The sequence below is a fragment of the Manis javanica genome, chromosome 11 (assembly GCF_040802235.1).
Source record: "Manis javanica isolate MJ-LG chromosome 11, MJ_LKY, whole genome shotgun sequence".
Classification (NCBI taxonomy): Eukaryota; Metazoa; Chordata; class Mammalia; order Pholidota; family Manidae; genus Manis; species Manis javanica.
This window is the reverse complement of record NC_133166.1, coordinates 103222183-103242895: the sequence shown is the minus strand read 5'-3', so window position 1 is coordinate 103242895 and position 20713 is coordinate 103222183. Positions and strand designations below refer to the sequence as shown.

General features: G+C 53.5%; 1 protein-coding gene across 5 annotated transcripts in view; it reads right to left on the bottom strand.

Annotated features, from left to right (window-relative positions):
• Window positions 1-20713, bottom strand: part of PIK3C2B (phosphatidylinositol-4-phosphate 3-kinase catalytic subunit type 2 beta) — a 59713-nt gene that overhangs the window by 12328 nt on the left and 26672 nt on the right. For 4 of the 5 annotated variants that reach the window (XR_012122931.1, XM_073217076.1, XM_073217079.1 and 1 more), the window contains 18 exons: window positions 18792-18903; window positions 18563-18642; window positions 18118-18181; window positions 16532-16678; window positions 15875-15908; window positions 14861-15056; window positions 13698-13820; window positions 10211-10378; window positions 9655-9766; window positions 8393-8535; window positions 6924-7112; window positions 5665-5758; window positions 5410-5504; window positions 4773-4953; window positions 3855-3962; window positions 3152-3244; window positions 2176-2305; window positions 1222-1358 (listed from right to left, as the gene is read on the bottom strand). Coding sequence is in view for 4 of the 5 variants with exons in the window: in XM_073217076.1 (XP_073073177.1) it covers window positions 1222-1358; window positions 2176-2305; window positions 3152-3244; window positions 3855-3962; window positions 4773-4953; window positions 5410-5504; window positions 5665-5758; window positions 6924-7112; window positions 8393-8535; window positions 9655-9766; window positions 10211-10378; window positions 13698-13820; window positions 14861-15056; window positions 15875-15908; window positions 16532-16678; window positions 18118-18181; window positions 18563-18642; window positions 18792-18903 (2206 nt within the window). In the remaining variant the exon portion in view is untranslated. The remainder of the gene's footprint in view (window positions 1-1221; window positions 1359-2175; window positions 2306-3151; window positions 3245-3854; window positions 3963-4772; window positions 4954-5409; window positions 5505-5664; window positions 5759-6923; window positions 7113-8392; window positions 8536-9654; window positions 9767-10210; window positions 10379-13697; window positions 13821-14860; window positions 15057-15874; window positions 15909-16531; window positions 16679-18117; window positions 18182-18562; window positions 18643-18791; window positions 18904-20713) is intronic. The other variant, XM_073217077.1, reaches the window with a different exon arrangement.

The window sequence follows — 20713 nt, the reverse complement described above, 5'->3', positions numbered from 1 at the left end:
GATTACAAAAGGCTTTATATAGCAGTAGACTTATGAACACTGAGAAGGGACTGGTGGTTATTAGGGGGGAGGATTTGGGGTGGGTGGGTGGGTAGGGAAGGTGAGGGGGATAAAGAGGCACAGAAATTCTCCATCATAATGTAGGTTGGTCAGGGAGATAGTAGGATGGCATGGAGAATATAGCCAATGATTCTGTAACGTCTTTCTATGCTGACAGATAGTAGCTGCACTAGTGGGGGTGAGGATTTAATAATATGGCTAACTGTTGAACCACTGTGCTGTATACTTGAAACTAATAGAAGATTATAATTATATATCAATTAAAAAAAAACCTCTACTCCCCCGCCAAAAATAATCTAATTAGATATAAACAACATTCTGATTTAATTTGGCTGTCCATTAGGTTTTCCCTCAGAATGTTAATTTATATAACTTCAAATACTAATTTATATTGATCAATGCATAGTGACCTAAATGCAGTGATTAATTAATTTAATTAGTATTTGGATCCCCTTGGAAGTTAAATTATATAAAGCATTCTGGCTTATAGTCAGTCTCTTAGGAGTTTGGTTATTACAACTTATTCCCTCCTCTAAACTTAATTAACCCAGAGACTAGAGCTGAGAAGCTGTGGACCAGCCATAGACCGGAACAAGCCCCCAAGGTCTTCACTACCCAGGAGAGCTCCACCTGAGGAACAGATCGGCACGTTTTTCTATCCTCTCTGTCTTGTATCAAACCTTAATCTTGGCTTCTAATTACAGCCTTGCTACAAACCAGCTCCATAACTAGGAACAACTGAGTAAATCTTAATTCACAGCTATGAAAAGAGGTCTTAGATTAAAATAATCTCTAAGGTCTCTCTTCTAACTAACTCTTGTTCTACAAAGTACCATCGCACCCCTCGGTGGGCATCGGGGGAATGAACAGGATCCATGATTAGGAGGGAAAAAGGCAACTTCTCAAAAACGGGCCCCCTTCTCCAAAACTCAATAAAGGTTTCTCACTTGAATACCAGGGGATTTTCTCAGCCTACAAATGACTATTCTCAAATGACTATTTGACCACCCCGAGATACTTGGAAGCACCAGTCAAACAAGAAAGAGCATTTCTTTCCTCCCAACATAGCTGAGCCTGAACAGACCTAGACCTGGTGGTGACACAGCCATGTGCAGGGTCAGGCGCAGCTCCCCAGCCTTGTCCCCCTGCCCCCAGTCCTACCTTCTCGTACTCGTCCTCTCCAGGGTTGTGTTTCTGCAGCCAGTCAGCCAGGGGCCGGTCCTTGAAGGAGCCGGTCACCCCATGCTCCCCCTGAATCTTGCGCAGGGTCTCTGCATTAGGGATCATCTCCACCATCCCTGTGGGAGGAGGCGTTGGGGTCATCTCCAGAGCAGGGAGAAGGGACTTTCGGGAGAGGACTACAGGAGCTTTTCTGGATGCTTCCCTAGAAATTCAGCCCAAGGACATCTGGACAAAGCCTGACAGTAAGGGGGAGCGATGTCTGTCATTCCCTAGGTCCCACAGCCCATGCAGACTCCCCATTTCAGAGCGCCTGCTCCTTTTTTAACTTCTACTATGGGGATATTCCCATACACATAAAGAATAAAGAGGATGGTATCATGAATTCAGATAACCATCACCCTGTGTCAAATGATTATCAGTCTTTGGCTAATCTTGTTTCATCTATTTCACTCATCCAACCCTGCTTTACTCCCTGACCCTGACTGGAGTGTTTTAAAGCAAATCCCAGACATGTCATTTCACTCAAAAATATTTCAAGTGCAACTAACAAACTAACAAGGTCATAACCACCATGCCATTACCACATCCAAAAAATTAACGATTGTTCTTTAAGCAAATCTAACCCAGTGTGTTATCTAAATTTCTCCCAATTGTCCAAAAAATATATTTTTATAGTTGGCTTGTTTGAATCAGGATCCAAAGTCTACATATGTTTGGTTGTTAGGTCTCCAAGTCTGTTTTACTTTATAAGAGTCTTTCTCCCTGCCTTCTTTTTCAATGGCATTCCACAACTTCTAATGAAATAATCTTGCTTTTGTCATTTGTCTGGAGAAGTACACAGTTCTTGTTGGGGGATGGGCAGAAAGGGCAGAAAGCAAAGAGGTGCCTGCCATACTGGCTGCCAAGCCACAGCCCCACCCGCTCCCGACTGACCTCTCCCCCGGCCAGTGGAGAAGCAGCGGAAAATGACCATGCGCATGTCCAGCCCCTCCTGCACCCAGATCTTGCTCATGATTCGAATCATCTGCAGGGTGAGCATGTCCTGGCGAAGGTCGTCCCCACACTGGATGAAGGAAGAAAGTGACTAGCACCCATCCCACTGCCTCCCTAGCTCCCAGATCTCCCAGGAGGGCAGCCTTGGCCCAAACACCAGGGCCAGGGGCCTGCCCAGTTTCCCCGCCTCACACCTCTGACTCGCTCCCTCAGCTCACGGCCGGTCAAGCAACCAGAGATCGGCCAGAACCACATTTTGCCCACTTGGTGTTCCAGCTTTTCCCTCAATCCCACATCCCCATCTGAACTGAACTTGGGTTCCTCTTCTTCATGAAGCCCTCCTGACTATCAAGCCTTTTGTAAATTGGAATGTTTACACCTTGGATTTGGAACGTACAAACAACAAATATATATTGTAAGTTACAAAGTTATGTACGTGTGTGCATTTCATCTCTCCCACTAGATTATATGCTCTGAGACTCATTTACTCAGTTATGGATGTATCTATTAGAAAGGCCCTTAGGGTTCATCTAGTCCAACCTGCATCTATTATCTTAGTTTCCTCTTCAGTACTGTTGCCAGTAGTCATTCAGCCTCTGCTTGAATACCCCCAGGACAAGCAGATCACCACCTTATCATTGCATGGTTGGGGTAGTTCTGCCTCTAGAGGGCAGTTCTGCACACTAAGCTGTCGGTGCCTTCCTACACCTCTCAACATTGTGCTCCCAGTCCTTTGCTCCTAGTTCATGCAGAATTAGTTGACTGCCTTTTCCATAAAGAGTCTTTTGGATATTAAATGGCAGCATAGAGTAACAGGCAGAGAGCTGCCTGGTGGCTGCTTCTGCCATCCTTAGATTCCCTCCTCCCCTGCCCTCTGCCGCCAGTGTCCCACTGCACTGCATAGCAGTGTCCTCACCTTGAAGATGACACGGATGTTCTCGCCCAGGGGATCCACATTTTGGAAGGACAGCTTGAGGGGGACTGCGTTGGAGTTGAAGTAGGAGCAGTCCTGCCGCGGCAGAGAGGGTGGTGACGAGGGTCGGGGAGGTCCATGCCCAGGAAGGAAAAGCACATGGGGTCAAGCTGCTGCCAGTCCACCTGCTCGCTGCTCCTTCCCACTTCCTCAGGAGCCCCCATCCCTTCCTCCCTCCCCACTGTCATCATCCCGGCTCCGCTGGCCAGGACCTTAGCTTTGGCACCTGACCTCTCACCCCTTCAGTTCATTCTGTACCCATCTCACTAGTTGCCCATCCAAACCTCAGTTCACTCCTCTGTAAAATGGGGCTTACAACACCACCAACTTCGTAAGAGTGGTGAGGATGAAATGCAATAACCAGAGTAAAGCACTTAGAAAAATGCAGGGCACAGGGACCGTGCTCACAAATGACAGATGATACTGCTGTCAGTATCACCAGCCTGGCCTCAGAGCCACCATCATCAGGAGAGACACTCACCAGCCCCAACCCACTTCTGCCATGCTCACAGCTGTCAGGCAGAGGTCCACAGGCATTAGGGCTGGGAAGAGGCTCCAGGTATGCCTTTCTTCCTCATATTTCTCAATAATCAGCTGCATGAGGACCCTCCCTAGTCTGAGAGCCCCAAAGCCACCAGTCACTCACCCTGGGCACAATGCCCTTCACCAGCAGACTGGGGCTGAGTGGCAGGCGGCAGGAGCCATTGAGGGCAAAGAACTGCCTCACCTCCTCCAGGCCTGTGCGGAGGATCCCCTGGGAGGGAAGGGAAGGGGAGAAGAGGGTTGAGGTGGCGGGCCCATTAGCTCCACTCGGAACCAGGCCTCTCACAGGGGTGGATGCCCAGTAATGGCTGGTATAAAAACAACCACCTGAGAAGTGCAGACAACCTCCAGGAGACTATGAAGAAGGAGAACCACCCAACCCGTACCCCAGCCCAGCACAGTGCGTGCAGAGCAAGCCCGACAGCCAGGGAGGCCGGGCAGGCGACAGGGCCGTGTGCCGCAGGCCACAGTGAACCGAGAGGGCAGGCTGCATCTCCCGGGGAGGTGCTACTCAGGCTGCTGCCAAGAAAAGCCAACAATCGGGACTTTAAAATCTCCTAATTTTTTAATGTTAGCAACCAGAAACGCTGCTGGCCTAATACAGCCCCTCTGTGCCAAGAGATACAGGTACGTCTGGGTGACAGCAGCCCTGGACTATGACTCACGCCAGAGGGAACAAAGCATGATGGGATTTCAGCCTGCACTTGCCCCCTCTGGCTAAGTGCTCTTCTGCAGTGAACAGCTTACATAACTGGTCTTAGCCTTTAAGGCAAACAGTTAAATAATCGTAATACTTTTCCAGCCAAACAAAACACCTCCATGGGCTGTACCCAGCTCGCAGACTGTCATGTGTGGCCTGAACGTTACAGACAGAACCACCTCCTTCCAGCCCCTAAACAGAGGTTGTCAAGTGTCATCTGGCTGATCAGGATGCCTAAGAAGTTAATGACCGGCTGCAGAAGCCTGGAACCAGAAATGGGTAAAGGCAGCTTCACCGCACTCACCTGCCGTGCAGACTCACCTGCCGTGCAGACGGGGCAGCCTCCCGGACCTGCTGGGCCAGCTTGGCCAGGGTGTTGACAAGCCAGCACTGGCGGTTGAACTCCTCTCTCAGCCCCTTGCCACAGCAGCAGAGCAAGGCTGCCAGCAGGTATTGGTAACGAATGCTGAACTGAGAGTCCTTGAGGCCGTCCTTCAGCAACCTGCGAGGAGAGAGAGTGGGGAGTCAGGACACCTGGGGGATCACAGGCCAGGCATGCACGGCGGGAAAGGGGTCTAACCAGCTCCAGCTCCCTGGAAAACCCACCCCAAACTTGGGAGGGAAAACAGACTGTGTATGCCTAGTTCATGCAGAGGTGCTTCTCTGTATCCCAGTCTGTGCCCACTATGTGATTAAGAAGAGTCCAGAACCTCTGTGCATCTCATTTCTCCTTGATATTTCTGCCCTGTGTGGGTGGGAAGGAGGGTCAGCGACGATTGTCACCATGCCATATGGGACTGGGAGTCCCTGAAGGAAAGGTGCTGGCCAAGCCCACCTGCTACGTCGGTGCCACACTGGAACCCAGCCAGCTCAGCTCCCCACCCGTGCGTGCCTAAGAGTGAAATACTTGCGAGTGAAGGACACGTGTCCACCTCCCACCTTTCTGCACATAGTTTACCAGAAGAAGTAGTGAGTCACTCTCAAGTCAGAGACAGCTCGTTTCAGGAGGAAGCGCACCAAGGGGCTGTCCAGGTAGCACTCATACTTTAGGGCCTGTTTTTTGGAGAAAGGGAATCCGAGGCTGCAGTGACTCCCTGTCATCTACACCTGCCACTATCCCTCGGCGACCTCAGGCTCTAAGGGGCAGAATGCAGACAGACTGAGGCTTGGGGGGCGGGATCATCAGAAGGGGAGGGAAGGCTAGTTTGCCAACCTGCACCAGCTGGGGCAAGTAGTCGAGCAGCTCGGCGTCCGACAGGGAACCAATCCATTGGACAGCCATACGGCGCACCTCCTGGTCCGGGAAGCTGCAGAACAGAGCCCAGGGACCCGATAAGCCAGCCACAGCCACAGGCCTTGCGGGGCTGGAGTGAGCAGGTACCCTCACCACTGTGCTTCAGAGGCATGGGTGGAGAAAGCACAATATGCCCCACGGTCTGCAAAAGCCACTAGAAGAACCCTCAGCACCTTCTCCGGACAACAGTGCTTGAGAATGGTCCTGCCCCTTGGTCAGAGCTGGCCTCAGGCCACGGAGGGATGAGGGGGTCGTCTGTTTCATTCCATATGATTTGAAGAAAATGGGACAAGGTCCTCAACCCCACTCCCTAAGATCTCTTCCTTGACTCCCTAAATTCTCAACATCAAAAAGCCCTTGTATGAGTCGAAGCATTACTGTCTTGGTACCACCCTTTAACGCAAAGCTTGCCACACGAGTCAGAGAAACCCGTGGAATTTTATATAAGCCAGTACACTCTGGCAGAATTTAGTTCAGCAGAAATTAGCAAAATCACTGCCCCAAAAGATCCTGAAGGCAAGACACGTGGATCGAGTACCCTTCAATTACTAAGGGTGGTGAGAAAAAAGCTGAGAATACTGGGTACCATCTGGAAAAGGCAGCTCAGGGGTCTGAGACTGGGAGCCTTGTGTACTCCGGAGAACCCTCCAGAGGAAGAGGGGAGGGAGGATTGTTAAAGTGGAACTACATGGTAAGGTTTGAGCTACAAAGATGTGTGCATTTGTCAAAACTCAGCAAATGTATGGGTAAGTGTTGAGCATCTCCTTATATGTAAATTCTGCCTCCAAAGAAAAGTGAACAAATACTGAGCTCAAGTTAATGATGCACGTGGTGAGTATCTGGGAGACAGTTATGGTGTCTATAATTTACAATGAAATGCATGCAAAAAGTAAGATGGCTTGATGGATGGACGGATGGATACCCACACAATAAAGCAAATAGAGCAAAAGCTAACGGTTATCTAGGTGGTGGGTATGTGGATGGTTACTGTAGAATTTTCAATTCTGCTGTATGTGTAAAAAGTGTTAGGAAGATAACATAGAGAAGAAGCAGAAATGCCTTGAGTTCCAAGCTCCCTTGATTCTTTTGTCCAGGGCTGGCTCAAGTCAGGGATGGGCAGTGCCAAGCTCTGGCTTCTGGAAAGACGCGTGGTTGGGAAAGGTGGGCGTTACACTCACGTGGCATGCAGGAGCCCCAGAGCATCTTGGTGGTTCATGTGGGTCCACTGCTTCAGGAGTGCATAGATGTCGGGCAGGCAAGCCCACTCCCAGCTGGGGGCGCTAGCGAGCACCAGGGGGAGTGAGCTCACCTCAGAGTGGCAATAGTATCGCTTCTCCCACAGGCGCTTCTTGTCCACATCAGTGAGCCTGAAGCGGAGAGGGGTGGTTGGGGGAGGTGAGAGGGCACAGAGGGCAGGGTATCCCCTCTCCAGGGGACTGCTTCACAGTGTCCCACTCAGTGGTTCCCCAACTGCTGCATGTTAGAATCACCAGAGGAGCTCTGTAAAATCCCTGCCTGTGGCCACATCCAACACTATTAAGTTGGGATGCCGGGGGAAGCCAGGCTTTGGTATTTTTAAATGCCCCCTGGGTGACTGCAATGTGTGAAGTCAAGTCTGGGAACCAGGGCCCATCTCATCTTTGATTCTGACTTAGGGATGTCTCCGAATGAGGCCCAAGGCACAGGCCAAGGGCACCATCCATCCCGAGGATGCCCCTGGGCGCTGCTCCCAGGTGGAGCCACCAGAGGGCAGTGGTCCCCACAAGTCAGGGACGGGCAGCTGAGTGGCCTCCCGGGCCTCCTGGAGCCAGCTGGAGGTTTTCTAGACCCTACAGCTAATGAGGCTTGCCTGAGACCAGGTGTCTAATGGGAGGAGGGAGCTGAGGGCCTAATGAAGCAAGGGGTCAGCAGAGGAGTGGGAGCAGGGTCTGCAGTCACTCAGCTATTCGAGCTCCTAGCAGGGGCCTGGCAGGGAGAGATGAGCCCCACCTCTCACTTCTCCCCACCCGCCACGTGCACAGACACATGCAGAAGCCAGAGAGATGATATACAGAGAGGACGGGCAGGGAAGGAGTTCCCACCAGCTCCTCCACCTCTGGCTCGTCACCCCCCTTAGCCAATCCTGGTGAGAGACGCAGCCCAAGGATGAGATCAGCTTGGACTCGCTTACCCCTGAGAGCTGCCAGCTTGCCTTGACACCTGATCCTTTTTGGAAAGTGACAGGGCCAGAGAAAGGCAAAGGCTGTGGGCGTGGAAGGGGCAGGAGGTGGGGGCGGGTGGTGAGCACGGCAGTGCCCCGGCGGATAGCAAGCAGTAGCCAGCTTCTCTGGGGTGTGGGGCAAAGCTCTGGACCTCCCGGAAAGTCGCGGCCAAGTCCCCATTGTGGGGATGGGCATTCCCAGGTCCAATGTCCTGCCCCTGACCTTCCACTGTGCCTAGTGTCAACTCATGGAAAAGGCCTGGGCACTGCCCTAGCAGAACCCTCTCTCCACCACTGCCTGCCTAGGAGGCTCTGCCCACCCCACCCCACCTCTATACCCTAAGTAGGAGGACAGGGACCTGCAGGGGGGTGAGAGATGGTCAGCTAGAAGGTGACAGACTGGTGGGGGCCTGAGCCACACACAGGGAAGGACACCCCAGGCCTCACCAGTACAGGGACTCCTTCCGCATGATGTTTTTAAGCACACGATGGTCTTCCTCTCCGAGGCTGCCAAACTCGTATCGGGGGCTGAACTTGTCGCCAGGGGGGCTGGTGAACTTGATGTCAAAGGCCGAGGTGGGGAAGTCAATCTAGGGGTGGCATCAGAGAAGCAAGGGGACAACAGACAGGTGAATGGGGGCTGCCACCCACAGGGTCACACGCCAGCGTCCCTGCCTTTCTCCCTGCCTCCCCCTCAGCCTTCTCTGTGAAATAACCCTGTTGGACTGGGTGATCTCTGAAGTCCTTTCCGGCTGTGACTTCCGGCAAGAAGTGAGGGAAACAAAGAGAAAACAATGGGCAAGTGAGGGAGAGGTGGGCTGAGGTGCCTCTCGGTGAGGGACTGGCCCCAGGCCAGAACTCCGCACGGAAATGTTACCAGGCTGAGCCACTGGGTGCCTCCAAGCCGAGGTCGGAGGGCCTTCAGTGTGCTTCTGGAGGTCACCAGTGTGCTGCTTGATTGTGGGTGGGGGGACCAGGACACATACCAGGAGAGGGCTCTACCAACTCTGAAGCCTACATGCAATACTGGGCCCCTTGCTCTATGCCACCACATCGATGTCCATCCTCCTAAAATGGGTATCAGAGCTGAATGAGCCAGTTCTGAAAAGGAGGCCAACATTCCCTCATTCAACAAATGTTTACTGAACCCTAGTAGGTGCCAAGCGTTGTTCTAGGCCCTGGGCATAGAACAGTAAGTCAGACAGACAGAAACATGTGCCTCCTGGAACTCTCATTCTGTGTCATCTTATTTAATTTTACATCCACTTTGATACTCCACATTCCATACCAAAGCAGCTCATGACTGTGGGAAAGGGGAGCTGGAGGAGAGTAACTAGACCTTGGCCTGACCAGCGCCTTCTTCCCCCAGGGAATGGGTCCACCTGCAAGAGAGACTGGCTGGGGGAGCTCTTCCCCTCAGGGCCCAAGGGGGCGGCACTATCGTAGGCATAAGTGGGTTTAGTACAGAGACCCAGGAGCTGAGCCCTGGGGTGGGATCCTGGCTTCAGGCTCCTTGGAACCAAAGTTAATCCAAGCACTTGCTGCCACCCCAGCTCTCCCCATGGGCACGCAGCCATTTCAGTCACACTGCCATCCCATGCCCACAGACCCAGCACTTCCTCCTGCCGCCCAGAGCAAACCTCCAGGGGGACCTGGCTCTCCAGTGGTCCTGCTGGGTGCGTAGTGCGTGGACGGGGCTGGGGTCTCACCTGTAGGATGACACTATCCGGCTGGTGGAAATTAGGTGCACTCCAGCGGGCACTGGGGTTTTCCTGCGTTGCTGGCCATAAGCCAAGAAGCTTCCGGCCACAGGTCAGGACTCTGAGGAGGCGGGAGAAGGGGATGAGCCACAGACCCAGAGGCTGCGGAGATGGGTTTCCTCCTGCAACCCCTATCCAAAAGTTTGCCTTTTTTGCTTAAAACCACAACTTACCTCCCCTCATTCTCCCCTTAGTCCATGGCCTTTTCCTTCTTCTAAGTCCTATAAAAGCCCACCTCATCCAGGAAGCCTTTCTGAGCTAACCACACACTGGTCTGGATGACCTGGTAGCAGGGAAGCCTGGTAGCTCTTGGTTATAGCGACCGTCCTGGTCTGTAGTCTGCGCCTGTGCCCCTTCCACCAGGGCTGGGACCTCCAGACCCTACTGGTGAGCCCTAGACGGCCGGACCCCCAAGGGGCATTGGCTGGCCCAGCAGTCAGGCCCCTCCCTCTCCCCCCGCCTTCCCTTCCAAAGCCAAGAAGCTGTTGCCCTGGGGCCCACTTACTGCCTGAAGTTGAAGAGTGGGGTAGTGACCCAGCCCAGGGCTTCAGGCACCCTCCGCTGCTTATTGGCCTCAGAGGAGCACCCGGGTGGGGGGATGGGCAGAGCATAGAGAGTGGCGCACAGAAGGGTCTCCCGAGGCAGCCGGTTTACCTGCACCGGGAAGCAGATCCTGGGGGCACAGAAAATCAAGTCAGGAGGTGCCACCCTTGTGGCTTCATGGGATATGTAGCCCAGAAGTCAAACTGAGGCTGAGAATTCAACCTCCTTTTCAGGATATCGGATGTGCTGCTGGAAGGCTTCCTGCAGAAGCACCGCCTGGTGTTTCTGCAGCCTCTCAGCAGAGTGAGGCACGTTCCGATTCTGAGACTATCCATGCTGACCAGACAGAACTCATTAAGCCAAAACCATCTCGGAGTTCAGGGGACTACATGTCCTGAACTGGAAGCCATACTCCTTCCCTTGTTTGAGGGTTTCTGCAGAGGGTCACCAAGAGGCTGCTGCTTTTGCCAATCCTTTTCCACGGCACAATCCCCATCCCTCCCCCACTTCCTGCTGCTTAAAGCAACTGGAAGCAGCCCAGTTCTCTGCCCTCTGCTCATTCTCCCCACAGTCCTCCCACCTGTCTCTCCTCTCCTGTCCCCTTCTTCTCCTCATCTGCAGGCCAAAGGATGGTTTGTTCTCACCCCAAAACATTTTCAAAGCCAAAGGGATAAAGAGAAGAGGTCCCCTGGGAGTGCGAATGCAAAGTGACAGGGCCAGAAGATGGAGACACAGAAGTCTTGCCACCACCCACGCCCCAATGTTCTCCCCTGGGATCCTCGGCCTGAGTCAGACCCAGCCACTCCCTCCAAGCTCAAGATAAGCAACTGCAATGGGTGGGACAGAGAGGGGAGGGGAACTGTGCAGAGAGGGAGGATCCATATTACCTTTTGGGGAAGCTGCGCCTGGGCCAAAGTCCACACTGTCACACCCTCCAGGCCAGCCCAGGGCCCAGCAGCTTCTATGCCAGAGGGCACAGAGGCAGGGTGGCCATGCCCAAGGTTAGAAGTTTCATGACAAAGCTGCCTTCCTGCACCGCTGCCCCTCACTCTTCCCGCCAGGGAGTGGCAGAGCCCTGCTCTATCCCGGCTGCCTCTACCCTGGGGGGCCCACAGCTATAATTAGGGCCCCTCCAGCGGCCAGCGGCCAGGCCGGGCCAGGGCTTGGCTGGGGCAGCACAGCGTGGCTGCTGGGCCTATTTTGAGAGTTGGCTGATCCCTGTACTGCAGCAGTAGGAGAGAGAATCAGGTGACCCCATAGCAAAGAGGGGAGGGAGCTGGTCCTGATCCTTTCTTTTCACCCAAGAAGAGGCTTCCAGCATCTGGAAGAAGGGGGAGTGAGGATACTTCCAGCTGAAACCATAACCCCTAGGACCAGCCAAGGCCCCCTTCTCCTCAGTCCCTGAATATATCGGGCACTCCAAAGCCTCCCCCATGGTCCTTCACCATGGTCAGGTAGGATAACCAGTACCTTTGGCTGAAGACCTGAACCTCTTCCCTACCTGAGAAACCCCTCTGCTCTCCTCTGCATGCCATTCCTCAACATCGCATCACAGGGGTTGCCTCCTCCAGGAAGGGCTCCTGGGATGTGTGGGTTCCGGTCCCGGTTCTGCCACTCACAACTGTGGGCAACTATTAAACCTGTGCCCCTCAGTTTCCTCATCGGTGAAAAGGGGAACCCAGTAATGTGTGTGCACATTGTGTGCTTTTTGCTATATGCCATTGTGCCTACTGCACGGGCAATGGGCTATACAGATAGTATTTTCATGCACAAATGTCTCCATGTATCAGCCACAGTGTCGGTCACTTGGAACTGGGCAAGCAGGACTGAGAGGGCTCCCCCAGCTACAGTGATGACAGAGATGAAGAAGAAAGCACTGATCATGTGCTGGGTATGGTGCCAAGGACATGACTTGAAATGTACCAACTGCTCTCAAACACCTGAGGGTGGGTCTGTTACTACTCCACTTTGGGTTGAATGACCTGTCTGTGGTTATGTCTACAGCAAGAAGGGGAGGCTAACAGCACCCACACTCTGTGCCTTGAACCCTGCACTGCAGGGCCTTCTCCCACATGCCTTGGTCTTGATAAAAAAGATGCCAAGAGGTCTCCTGCGGGTATCTGGATGGGATGTACTGAGATGATGCTTTCCACGAGGCTCTGGGCAGGGGCCCAGGCCTTCAGGCCTTGAGGCAGAGATCAGGGAACAGGGGAGCTTATCTATTCCTCTGATACCCTTGGGAAAGGATCTAAGGCCAATTCTGGGAGGCCCATCTGGGCCGGAGCACTCTGCAGCATCCCTCCCTTAGCATCAGTAGTAACTGAGACCAGAGACTCTCAGTGGGATGGTGAAACTCCAGAGCCATTTAAGGTAGCCATCCTCTGCCTCCAAAGTGTCTCTCTGGCTGTGGTGGTTGTTTAATTAAAGCCCTTAATTTACACCTTTTTTGCTCTAAGAATTACACAAGTGGGAAGATAGGAGAAAGGGTCTGCCTCCTCAGCTGTCCATCTACAAAAAGACCCACCCCTCCCAGCATTTCCACAGACTCTCCATCTACCTATTTTGGCATCCTTGGCCTCCCCAAGGACCCTCTTGGTCTCTTTAATCTGCACTCCAAGCACTGAAGCTGCAGGTCTGCTCTGCAAATAAGGACGTGTAGAGTCAGTCTGGGGAAGTAAAGCTGGAGGCAGCAAAGGAGGGGTATTCTGAGTGTCTGAAGGGAGAAGAGAGAGCGCCACAGAAAAGGCAGGGGACTTTATCAGGACACTGCTTGGCTGACGCCTACCTGCCCAACTGCAAATTATTGCTGAATAAATGGTGATTAGTCCTATCTTGTGCTTGTGGTTTCATATTGATATTTATAACCTATTTCATTTTAGTGCCACAACTGCTCCTAGGTTAAAGCAATGTCCGCACTTTACAGTTTGAGAAACTGAGGCACAGAGAGGCCAAAGAGAACCTAGGACTAGAGAAAGGGCAAGATATACAGCCTTACTCCTGTGGCTCCAAGTCTTTTATTCTTTCCTCTGGTCAACCTTCCCCTCTCTATCTATAAGGGAGAGATCACAGTCCCCTCTCCCTATGCTGTGGAAGCTTTGGAAAAAGGAGAGGATGAGAATCACTCAGACTAGTTAAACCTTTTGAGGGAGAGTAGACCCCAACAATGAAATATTATTAAAACTAATACTTAACATTTATATGGTCCTTTATGGTTTACAGAGGGCTTTTATGGATACTTCTTGTTGGAGTCTCCTAACAACTTGAGCAGTAGAAATGATACTTGTGCCCATTTAAGAGTTAGGAAAATGGACACTTTAGATGTTGAATGACTTGTTAGGGTTTGTGACAGAGCCCGGTTTAATGCAGGCGTGGACCTGTAGTCTGAGTCTGGACATTCGGGAGGTCGAGACCAGCAGAGGTCAGGGCACCGGAGTCTGGGGAGGGCTTACTGCTGGTCCCAGATGATGACGTGGAAGAGGTACTTGGAGAAGTGAACCCTCCGGGTCTGCAGGGGGCTGCACAGCTCCTTGCCGCCATGGCTGAGGGAGCAGGAGAGGTAGAAATCTTCATAGCTGCAAGAGAAAGGGAGCAAATCAGGACACTCAGCTCCCAAACCCCATTTCAGTCACCCAACCTATACCAAGCTCCGTCACTCCTGGTAAAACTCCTCTGTCTCTGGGGGCCTGTAACATGGGGTTCCCGGGCAGCACAGCCAAGTTGGATTTGCAGAGGTGTACTCCAGGAGAACGACTCAATCTGGATTGCTCTGCCCAGTTTCAGGCTCCATGCCGGGCCTGGGGTTTTGCTTCCCTCTATTGGGAACCAGCCATGCGGCATCCCCCTGACAGCCAGCTCCCAGCCCATCCGGTGTCCCCCTGCGCGCGCGCATGCGCAGGCGAGAAGGGTGCAGGATGAAAACGACATATGCCGACATGAATGCCAACACACGGGGGTCCCTGTGGCTCGTGACAGGTGCCTGACAGAAGAGGTCAGAGAAGGCCCCGGTTTCCCAGGCTGCCTCCTTTGTTCTCCGCCAATCGCCCAGAGGAATACATTAAGTGCGGAACAAAGAGAGAAGGGGAAGGGAGGGGCGGAGGGGCCGGAAGGGGCGGTGGGTGGAGCTGACCGCCTGTTCCCCCAGGCCTTGGATGCCGGGACCCTGCAGAGGCCTGAGGATTTCCAAATGAACTCCCCCTCCACCCACCCCTCCAGGCTGAGGGAACTCCACACAAAGGGTCACCTCCCACCTCCCCACCTCCTCCCTTTGTGCATCTGCAGGGGAGCACAGTCATTGGCCACGGGGCAGGCACTGGATCTGGGAAGCGGCCATCTGTCGCCACATCTCCATCAGCAGGCCTTGGTGGGAGGGGGCAGGGATGCCAACGCAGCCAGCCCTGGGGAGCCCACGTGATGCCTCTCCTCCAGCTTCCAAGGACCTTCCCTCTTCTGAGAGGTCCCAGCCAGCGTCCCCCTCGAGCACTTGGCCCTCTCAGCCAGTGTGCACCACCTGCCACAGATCCTAAACTTAGGACAGTGGGGTCACACACAGACAGAAGTTATCTCCAAGTCCAACTCAGCCCTCTCCCTAGAGGCGACCCAGCCTTGGGCCTACCTGGTAACCCAGGTGATGGGGATGCGGTGGGAGGCATAGACAGTGAAGGCCAGGGGCCCAGAGAAATGGCAGGCCTCCTGGACCAGATCGTGCTTGTGGCTCCCAGGTACTGCTGTCTGGAAGTCTGCGTTGAACGTGTTGCAGTACAGCTCTACCAGGTCCAGGATGGCGGCGGTCAGGGCTTCCACGATTTTCTCTGTGGAAGGAAAGGGTCAGGAGGCAGGGCTGTGAGGCCTCACAAGCCCCGTCTGATTGCCGTGCAGTGGCTAGGATGGGATACTCTAGGACGGTTGTCCCCAAATGCCAGTTGTTTTCTAACAGCCGACACAGTGTCAACCCACCTGTGGTGAAATGAGGAAAAAGCAGGAGTGTGTTTTGAGCTTCTCAGAAAACGACAGGCATTCCATTTTAAACACTGTCCTTATTTTTACCTATTACCGTTAATTTGTGTTTATTAAATGTCTTTTTTTTCTCCTTTTGGAAAACAGAATAATTGTCCATTACTTTAAAAAAGTCATTGCTTGGCAAAATAAAAACTGACAATTTCTATGTCGATCCCTAAAATAATCCATTGCAGACATATTATTGGTCCATGAAATCCAAAAGACTGAGACTCACAGGCCAAGAATCAAGAGATATGAGCTCCACAGGGCAAAGTCCTGCTTGAGAGACTCAAGGGGAAATCCTAGTGACACACTCTTTTTCACCTTCTCCCCAAGCCCATCCTGGAGAATTGGAAACATGAGGCTTATGAGCCAAGCCCACCTGGAGAATAATTATAACCTACCCAAAGGAGAGTTTTCCCACCCAGAACCCAGGGCTAACTCTGTCTCCCTACCCCCAGTCTGATATTATCCCACCTCATCACCATCTCCCAGGGACACCACAGGAATAACTGGTAAAAATAATGAGAAAACATTTGTGGAAAGAAATGTGCTCTCCAGCTGTGGAATCTGGACAGAGACCACAATTTTTGGCCACCCCTACTAGATAGAGACAGAGCAGCTCCCTTACCTCGGTTTTCCCTCACAGCCAAGATGGTGGGATCCTGTTGGGGATAAAGGAGAAGGGGGGAGCTTCAGGGCCACGGCCTTGTCCCTCACAGCTGGAAGATGGGCTTTCCCAGCTGCGCTCATCTGGACAGACTGGACTGAAATGTGAGGCACAAGGATCCCCAAGGGAGGATAGCATGATGGTGTGTGACAGACAGAGGGAGCCGAGCCAGGCTAAAGTCACTGTGTCCGCCCAAGTGAGACCCTCTGACCCTTAGGCCAGTCCACTATGGACCACAGTGCCGAGGTTGCGGACCCTTCTGCAGGGCGCACAGCCCTCACCATGGAGCCCCGGAGCCCCTGGCTCAGGGGAGACTTTGGTTTTGCACCGTGATAGGCAGGCAAACTGCCAGGTAATATCTCAGTGATTGTGAATAAAGCCTTTGTTGGCCTGGGCTCCTTGGCAGTCAGTCCCAGGGCCAGACCCTAGCCCAGCCTTGTTCTCAGGAAGAGGGGACACACTTGGCATCCGTTACCCAAGAACTCCTGTGGTTAAACTGTTCACATGTAAAAGATGGAGGTGGAATGATGAGCCTGTTAATAAACGCGCATCTAATCACCCAGTTCTACATGAATATTCCTCTCCTCCCTCCCATGGCTCAGGCTCTGGGCCCATTACCTTCTGAATTTTTGGCTGCATGCGGGAGGGGCAGGGGGGCAGCTGGTTGAGGGCACTGGTGATCTCAAGGGTTTCCACAGCAGCCAGGGCGTTGCAGATGGCTTTGACAGACTGCACCACCCTGTCGGCCTTGAGGGGGAAGTCCACCTGTGGGAGGCGGCAGTGAGGCGCTCAGCCCGACCTCCACGGGGTTGCAGGAACAGGTGGGGAGGAGCAGGGGCTCATGACGCTCAGGGGTGACTAGTGGGGTCCATGCATTGTCTTCAAACACCCACCTTTGGCCAACACTCACTCCTACTGAGTCACGTGGGCTGCGCCTGGGTTCCCCAATTCTTTCGGCCATGCTTCCCGAACCTCCTTTGGTTCTCAGCCTCCCACTGTCAGCTAAAGTCTACTTATACTATATACACCCATAGAGTCTTTCCCCAGAGGCATCCAATTTAAATAAAATAAATCCGCAGGGAATGGCAAGCAGGCCAAAGACCACACTGAGGCCCACTTGCCCGCACAGCCTGGTTTCCCACACTACCACCTGGACTTCCCAGGCGGACCTCATCGCCAGACCACAGACATGCCAGGCCCCCACGCCCCCCTCTGCACTGTGGCTCCTGCACTTTTCTCACCAGGAATTCCCTCGCCTGCCTTGCCCTGATTACCTGCGTACATTCAAATCAAGGGCCAGGCTTAAATCAAACTCTTTCCCACAAGTTTCACTGACCAGTCCCCCTCTCCATAATTCCCCAAGAGCCCTTGATCAACTCGTCGCTGTTCTGTCTCCTAACAGCTTTCTGGTATGGCATTTTTCTAACAGGAATACAAGTTCCCTGAAGGCTGAGACAATTCTTATGGCTTCTCTCTCCCCAGCGGCCACTAGCATAGGGCCAGACGTGCCCAGAAAAGATGTTTGGAGAACTTCCCCACCATCAAAGTAAATGTTCAAGCAGAGGCTCCTGGAGCAGGGATTCTGGCAGCGGGTGAGTAGAGGGCTGAACTACATATAAGGCTGAAGTCCCCAGAAGGGAAGAGGCCACGGCCACTGTCCACTGGGTCACTGAGAGGGGGGTGGCTTTTGAAGGGCACTACCTGATTTTCTTTAGCTTCATGACATTTGGGGCAAATACTGCTGTCACGGTTTTGAGGCTTATAGCTCCCTGTGGGTCCACGTGAGGGGCATCCTGGCCCTTCCCTATCTTTGGGACCCACCACCTGCAGATGGGTTTCCACCTGTAACACCAGCGCATAGAACCTGTCAAACCGGAGGGTCCTGAGCATTACACACAGGATGCCCGCTCCAGTGCCCGTTTGAACAGCAGCTGGGGTGACCACTCTATGTCTCTGAGCTTTGGAGACACCCTACTCCAGAGAGAGAGATCAGGGCTCATGCCTGACTTTCCTCTACGGAGGAGCAGGGCCCTCTACACAGCCCTGCTTTGTCTATGAGCCAGGAGAATAAAAGGAGTGCTCGGCTGACAGCTGTTCAGTGTCTAGTCCACAGCCCCTTCAAGCTGGCTGATCTCAGGAGGACTAGGGGAGAGGAGGAGGCTTGGACCTTGGGCAGCTGGGCCAGAGCTGGGATTTGTACTCACATCAGCTAGCAGGAAGGCATCCACCTCGTTGTGGTAAGTGTCAAACAGAAGACTCAGGGCCTGCCTGGGGAGTTGGGGAAGGGGGAAATCACAGGAGACGTCAGGACAGACCCAGTGTCCTGGGAGACCCATTCTCTCCCTCCCTCTCCACAGCTCAGGAATCAGCCTCTGGTTTAAACGGCTCCCACTCTTTCTCTCTGTCCCATGAAGGCAGAAGGACAGTGAGTCCTTTCTGCCTGTCATCTCTCACCTGGAGAATGATGGCAAAGTACTAGAGGGAAAAGATGTAACCCACCTTGGAGTGGGGGGTCTTCACCTGTAAGACTCTTGGGCCCCACCCCAACACATGAATCCTTGGTCCTGGCAGAAAAGTGAGCAGGGGTATCTGCTGGGGTCCCCTCACAGTTCCCGCCTGGCGCACGCCCAAGACGGCATGCGCTCTCACCTGCTGATGGTCTGTTTGACTGGCCTCTCTTGCAGATGGATGAGGTAGTTCATAGTGGAGGGGCTCTGGCCATCACCCACCTGGGTAGGAAGTACCCTATTCAGAGGGGTGGTGCTTTCATGCCAGCCCAACGTTCCTACCCCACTCCCACTAGATCCGCTCCTTATCGCCCTCTGCCCACTCCACTTCCCCCATCCCTGGGCAGCCATCAACCTCCCCGGGCACGAACCGTCCGGGCCAGGTCATTGCGCACGGCTTTCTGCTCCAGCAGCTGTAGGCGAATGTCAATGTCAAACTTGCGGCAGTATTGAATGTGCTCATGGCTGCCCAGGGCGTGCTTGCTGGTGGGGGAGGGGGACAAGACCGTTAGCATCCTGGGGACACAGTGGCATGGCATCCTCAGCCTTGAGCAGAGAGAAACAGGAGGAAGGGGGAGGGGGTAGTATGTGTAGTACACCCCCTTACGTTGGTCCTGGGATATGTCATGGGAGAATGAGAGACAGAAACAAGTTGATCCAAAGGGAATCCACCTGATAACGCTTAACCCTTGATCTGTATAAACACCGACTTCCCTAGGTATATCCTAGGGATCATTATCATTGGTTCCCACCAGAGGTGGGAACTTCTGGAGGAAGCGAGGAACAGAGAGACTTCTTGGAGGGCTACGTTGAAACCCCATTCTCCTAGCTTCGGTGTACAGGACATGTAGAAGCCCAGCCTGTGCTCGGGCTCGGGTGTGGAGCTCATTGAGTGATGCCGACCCCACACTGTGGTCCCTAGTCTCCCACCCACTACCATTACTGACCAGGATGCCGAGGCCACCAAGCAACCCACCCAGATCCCAGGTCTGTTATCCCCAAGCACCTCAAAGACTGCTTCTCCCCTCCCTCTGTGGGTCCTGTCTGTGAATGACAATGTCAAACTTTCTGACAAGCACCCACCTGCATGCCATTCCCACTGCTCGAGCAGCCACAGGGGAGACTCCCGCTGCCCCCCAGGTTTCAGAGAAGGGATCCTAGGGAGGCCCTCCACGATCCGGCTTCTCCTCCCTCCCAATCACAGCTCGGTCAGGAAGGAAACCCAGAGGGGGCAGAGTGAGTCCACCTGCAGGTCAGCACTGCAGGCCTGGGCCAGCTCCCAGCAGCTGGGTAACAGAAGCCGGAAAGAGACTTCCTTCCTCAGCAGAACTGGGAGTCTAGGCCAGAAATGGAGGGGAGAGGAGAGAAGCCAAGATGAGGGTTGGTGCAGAAGCTGACAGAGGTGCACAGGTCTGGGTCCAGCTAGGACTTAAGGGGTTTCTGTACATCCTGAGGGGTCAAGCCTCTGATCTAGGCCCCAGCTGCTAAGACTGAACTGCAGCCAAAAGCTGGGGATGTCTCTGTTGGCAGCGCTCTGGGAGGAAGGAAGAGTGTGGTGTGTGGGGGGGAGGTGGCAGGAAACCTAACCCTCCCCTGAGACTGTCTCAAGGTTCTTATCTGAGAGCCGCCTGCATCCTGGACCCACCACTCCTTCAGCATCAGCCCCTCCCTGCTAGGCAAGGGTAGGAAAGCACAGGGCTTCCTTGGGAGTTAATAGCTTCCTGAAGTCCCCAGAGGGTCCCTTCCACCCCTACCCAAGGCAGCTGTCTTGTGCTCAGGGGTCCGGACTTTTCTGTTGGGTGGGAGGGAAGAGAAGAGCCTCAGTAAGCATGGGGGACAGGGATGCAGGTCCCATGGGGACTTGCTTGCCCTCTGTGGAAGACCTCCTATGTGCATTCAAGTTAGAGGGGAGGGGCATGACCCCACTCCCACTGACCCTATTCCACCTGCTCATGATGCTTCTGGACCCATCCTGGTCCTGCAAGAAACAAGCACCTGGTAGCTGACCTATCACCTCTGGACTCGGAGCTGACGGACTAGGGGAGCTGCAGGGCAAATAACAGTGCCCATCTGATCCAGACCCCCACGCATTCCGCTCTGGACCAGTCCCTCCTGATAGATATAATATTTATTGATTGCTCATTGGGTCACCCTCACATTTAATCCTCACTACATTTTAGGGAAGAAAAGAGGCTCAGGGTTTCACAACTGGAAAGCGGCAAGCCAGGACCCAAACAAGCTGTACCGCTGTGTCCCTGTCCCCTTGGTGCTCTCTGCCAAGAGACCCAGAGTC